General features: G+C 37.0%; 1 protein-coding gene across 2 annotated transcripts; it reads left to right on the top strand.

Moving 5' to 3' along the window:
* Window positions 1–261: 261 nt before the first annotated feature.
* On the top strand, window positions 262–4744 carry LOC131028730 (UDP-glucose 6-dehydrogenase 3). Of its 2 annotated transcripts, none has more exons than XM_057959067.2 (4): window positions 262–427; window positions 626–757; window positions 861–915; window positions 2843–4744. In XM_057959067.2, exon 4 carries the CDS (start codon window positions 2852–2854, stop codon window positions 4292–4294), a length of 1443 nt encoding a protein of 480 aa, XP_057815050.1. In that variant the 5' UTR covers window positions 262–427; window positions 626–757; window positions 861–915; window positions 2843–2851; the 3' UTR covers window positions 4295–4744. The 2 variants fall into 2 exon arrangements, with proteins under 2 accessions (XP_057815050.1, XP_057815051.1); XM_057959068.2 differs by having other exon boundaries at window positions 269–427; window positions 2846–4744.
* Window positions 4745–5007: the final 263 nt, after the last annotated feature.

Here is a 5007-nt window from a genome sequence, read left to right as displayed (position 1 = left end):
AGAGTTGATTGCGGAAAAAAGAAAAAACAAACTTAAACCACGATCATAATTTTAATCATTTAAAAAATAAAAAATTCTTCCTTTGGCTTCAAGTTCAAATAAAAGCGACAACTCTTAGGTAACGGAAAGGGAAGCTTCCCCGTTGGTTGGCCCCTTTATCATTTTACCGTCCGTAATAAGCGGAAATGTAAAAATAATTTGACATTCTAACAAATACATTTACCGGGATACAAGGCCTATTTATAGGCTATTAATGCCTAAAACGGTAAGATCGGAAGGAGCTAACTAATTCTTTTTAAATCACCTCTCCGGCTTGCCTGTGATCGTGGATTTTTCTTATACGGCAATTATTTGAATATTATTAGGGTTTTACAGGGTCTACCGTGGAAATTTACGTCTGATTTCGTCAAATTCGTGCCGACTTGAGGTAATTTCTGGCTAGTTTTGACTTTCATTTCTGACATTTGGAAGAATCCGGCTAAAACTGTTCAAAAATGGAGTAAATAAGCTCGTCTTATAATCAATTGACTGTTTCCGCGGGCGGCGTGTGATTGTTTGACAATTTTTCTTACATGCCGCGTTAATTTAATTAATATAGAATATTCTCTTTGATTATTTGCGGTAGTGCCTTGCCGGAGCTGCCGGGGCTGGGATCTTTAAAGCAGAGTGAAGATATTTAAGGAACGCGGGGTGAGAAGTCTAGACGCGCTTCTGACAGAGTATTTTTTCCCATAAGGTCTTTGTTTGCTAAAGAAGGGTGAGTCGTCGTCAATTCTCTGGTTTTTGCACTAGATCTTGCGTTTCAGTAGTTTGGAGAGAGAGGTATCTGGGGAATTTGACGTGTTTCCGGCATTTGACAGGTTTCTTGGCGGAGATCTGTCGGAATCCGAGTTTTTGAGTGGAATTTCATAGCAGGTATGTTGCATTTTTTAATTTGTTTATGTATGTAGGTTTGGATATGTCGGATCTGGATGTGCTGGCCCTGGAATAGCTTTTATAGTAGGAATTTAGCTTTAGTTCGTTGATTTCGTCGGATTTATAAAATTTTCACTTGAGATTGTGCTGCCGGTGATAGAGGCGGATATATTTTTTCTGAGATCTATTGCTTACAATCTTAAATTATCGCGTATTTAGCTGCATTTGCACTTTAAGTTCTGCTAGTGAAGGTCTCTGGAAAAGTTTTCAGATCTCTTTGTTATTCAAACCTGAATCGAATTATTTTAGGTGTGAATGCACTTCAATTCGGGATATTGGTTGGATGTGTGAAATAGTGTAAACATCTCTATCATACAAAGCTTAATTCGTCCTAGTATTTTGCATTTGAAATTACGAATTGAAAATTTGTCGAGATCTTTCTGTTTTACAAGGTTAGATTGCCTCACTTTAGATGCGTTAGATTTTTAAACTATGTCATGGAAGAGAAAATTCAAATCTCTATAGTGCAATCTTAAGTCGTGCATTCGCACTAAATAAATTTGAAAATTTGTTTAGATCTCTCTGTTTTACAAGATCTCTGTCTCCAATTGAAATTCTTCTTCCGAAGGAACTTCTGGAAACATTTTCAAATATCTTTTTCGCATGCATACGTTGTCATAAATTGCCCTATTGGTGAACATATAGTTTTTTTTCCAGATCTCTCTGTTTTAAAGCTTAAATCCGGTTGTGTTTGCCTTAAATTTTGCTGACGCGGGACAATTTAGAAAATCTGCTTGGATCCCTCTGTTTTGGGAGCTTGGGTTGTCTTTTTTTGTTCTTTTAATTTTTGCTATTGGAGGGAATCAATCAAGCCTCATTATCCTAATTTGTTTGCATTTGCACTTGAAACCGGGCAACTGAAGAAAACTTTTATTTTTCTTAAATAAGATCATTTAAAACTTTCTTGCTTCGGGTGTTTGTTTGCAACTAAAATTCTACTACTGAATGAATTTCTGAAAATGTAGTTTGGATCTCATTTTACAAGTTTACATTTTGTTAATTTCAACGCATTATCACTTAATCGTCTACTGCTACTCTTCTAAAAATTGAAATATACAATTTGTTCTGTTAATCAAGTAGTCTTTCTTTATATGCACTTGAACTTAAAGTTATTTTTACATGTAACTTTTGAACAGTAGTTCATATATCTCGGTTCTCTACCCTTTTAACATTTGAAATATACAATTTTTTCTGTTAATCAAGTCACCTTACTTTAGATGCACTTGAACTTAAGTTCTGTTACACTGAACTTTGGAACAGTTGTTCAAATATCTCTGTTCTACAAGCTCAAATCATCTGAATCTTGTAGCATTTCTCCATTGACTAATATCACTTGTCTGTTTCCCAAATCTTCGTCCTCCAAGATTAATTGTCCTGATCAATGCATTTGGATGAATTTTTTATTATTTTTGGCCACCGATGGGTTTCTGAAGCATTATGTTTTGCAAGCTGAAAATGCCTTTATATTAGATGTTTTTTGTACGATCTGGCTGTGATCGCATACAAACTTGTAAAGCCTCTCTTGTTTGTTGGCAGTTCTCAGTAAGGTTTGTAAACTTGAATTTGTTTATGTTAATATCCAGTTTGGATCCATGAAGTACATCCTATGCTTATTTACTTTTTCATGGATTAATATTTGGTGGATGTATAATTCTGCATATGTAGTTCTATTTGCTTTTTTCAGCAACTTCACATTATGTTTTTACTTTTGGCGTCTAAGAGATTGTTATTAGCCTTAGTATGTGATTATCTTAATATAAACTCGTCATTCCGTTTCTGCTTCCCTTAAAGATAGGCTTTATTCATGTTTATGCTCCTTGATCAATGCTAAACTTTCTTGACATTTAGACTTCCTTTGGTTTTTCAGCAGGTGAAAATGGTGAAAATCTGCTGCCTTGGTGCTGGTTATGTCGGGGGGCCAACAATGGCTGTCATTGCCTTAAAATGCCCTGCCATTGAAGTTGCTGTTGTAGACATCTCAACAGCTCGAATTGCTGCCTGGAACAGCGATCAGCTCCCTATCTACGAGCCTGGCCTTGATGACGTTGTCAAAAGCTGCAGAGGAAGAAACCTGTTTTTCAGTACCGATCTAGAAAAGCATGTCATGGAGGCTGACATTATCTTCGTCTCAGTCAACACACCAACAAAGACCCGAGGACTCGGGGCTGGTAAGGCTGCAGATCTGACCTATTGGGAGAGTGCTGCTCGGATGATTGCAGACGTTTCAAAGTCTGACAAAATTGTTGTGGAAAAGTCTACTGTACCAGTGAAAACAGCAGAGGCAATTGAAAAAATTCTGATGCATAACAGCAAAGGAATAAACTTCCAAATTCTTTCAAACCCAGAGTTTCTAGCAGAAGGAACTGCAATTGAAGATCTTTTCAAGCCAGACCGTGTCCTCATTGGAGGTAGGGAGACTCCTGAAGGGCAGAAAGCAGTTCAAGCTTTGAAAGCAGTTTATGCAAACTGGGTTCCTGAAGATAGGATCATTACAACCAATTTATGGTCTGCAGAAATTTCAAAACTTGCTGCAAATGCATTCTTGGCTCAGAGAATTTCATCGGTGAATGCAATTTCAGCCCTGTGTGAAGCAACTGGTGCAGATGTTACTGAAGTTGCTTATGCTGTTGGCAAAGATTCAAGGATTGGTCCAAAGTTCTTGAATGCTAGTGTTGGTTTTGGTGGCTCATGTTTCCAGAAGGATATCTTGAACTTGGTTTACATCTGTGAGTGCAATGGACTTCCAGAGGTAGCAAACTACTGGAAACAGGTTATTAAGATTAATGACTATCAGAAAACAAGATTTGTGAACCGTGTAGTTTCCTCAATGTTCAATACAGTTTCAGGAAAGAAGGTTGCCATTCTTGGTTTTGCATTCAAGAAGGATACTGGTGATACTCGGGAAACTCCTGCAATTGATGTATGCAAGGGACTTCTTGGGGACAGAGCAAACATTAGCATTTATGATCCCCAAGTAACAGAGGATCAGATTCAGAGGGATCTATCCATGAACAAATTTGATTGGGATCATCCTATTCATTTGCAACCAATGAGTCCTTCAGCTATCAAGCAAGTTACTGTCGTTTGGGATGCATATGAAGCTACAAAGGATGCTCATGGAGTGTGCATTTTAACAGAATGGGATGAGTTCAAAAGTTTGGACTATCAGAAGATCTATGATAATATGCAGAAACCCGCATTCATTTTTGATGGGCGTAACATTGTTGATGTACAGAAACTGAGGGATATTGGTTTCATTGTTTACTCTATTGGTAAGCCTCTAGATCCATGGGTGAAAGACCTCCCTGCAATAGCATAGAAGATTGAAAATATTTTTCTTTCTTCCGAGGCTGACATGGATTTGCAACTGGATCATGGAAGAACTCTCCGAAGGTGATAGTTATACTGGATTCTAAGAGATCGTGGGAATGGATTTTACTTTCACATTAGGCGGATGATATTCTATATCTTTTATTATTTTGGGAGAACCAATTCTATTTTAGAACAAAGATGGGATTGGTAGTTCCTTCAGCGCATTTTGATTTAGTAGTCTTGAATATTTTTAGAGGATCCAATCAGAGCAGGTTTAGGGATTCATCTTCTAGCTCATTCACTTCATCTTCTAGCTCATTCAAATAATATTGTTTCTTATGGGTTGACATAAGCCCAAATGGATTTTCCGTATTTTTTATGGTTTAAGCTCCTGACATTTTTTTCTTGAAGTTTAATACATAATTGCATGTGCTCGTACACTGAAATTTCAGCTTTATTGGTTGATGTTCCTCGTTTGTCTTTATTTAGTTCTGGATTTCCACGGGATTATATGATTTGTGGTCCATTCTTAATAATGGAACAACTGCATGGATGCTTATGAATGGGAAGTCTGATTGCTATAACTTGTCATGGTAATTACTGATTAAAGTGCTTTCCAAATCAACACATGTTGTTTGATTACTGCTTACACTTGAAAAGTCTTTGAAAGGGTGGTTACATATGGCAGTTTATTAGTTTCAGCAGTTTGCAGTAGGTTTT

Source organism: Cryptomeria japonica, chromosome 5 (assembly GCF_030272615.1).
Source record: "Cryptomeria japonica chromosome 5, Sugi_1.0, whole genome shotgun sequence".
Lineage (NCBI taxonomy): Eukaryota > Viridiplantae > Streptophyta > Pinopsida > Cupressales > Cupressaceae > Cryptomeria > Cryptomeria japonica.
This window is presented reverse-complemented; position numbering and strand designations above follow the sequence as displayed.

Coding starts and splice junctions, on each gene's coding strand:
- LOC131028730 (XM_057959067.2), top strand. CDS start 2,852: ATGGTGAAAATCTGCTGCCTTGGTGCTGGTTATGTCGGGGGGCCAACA.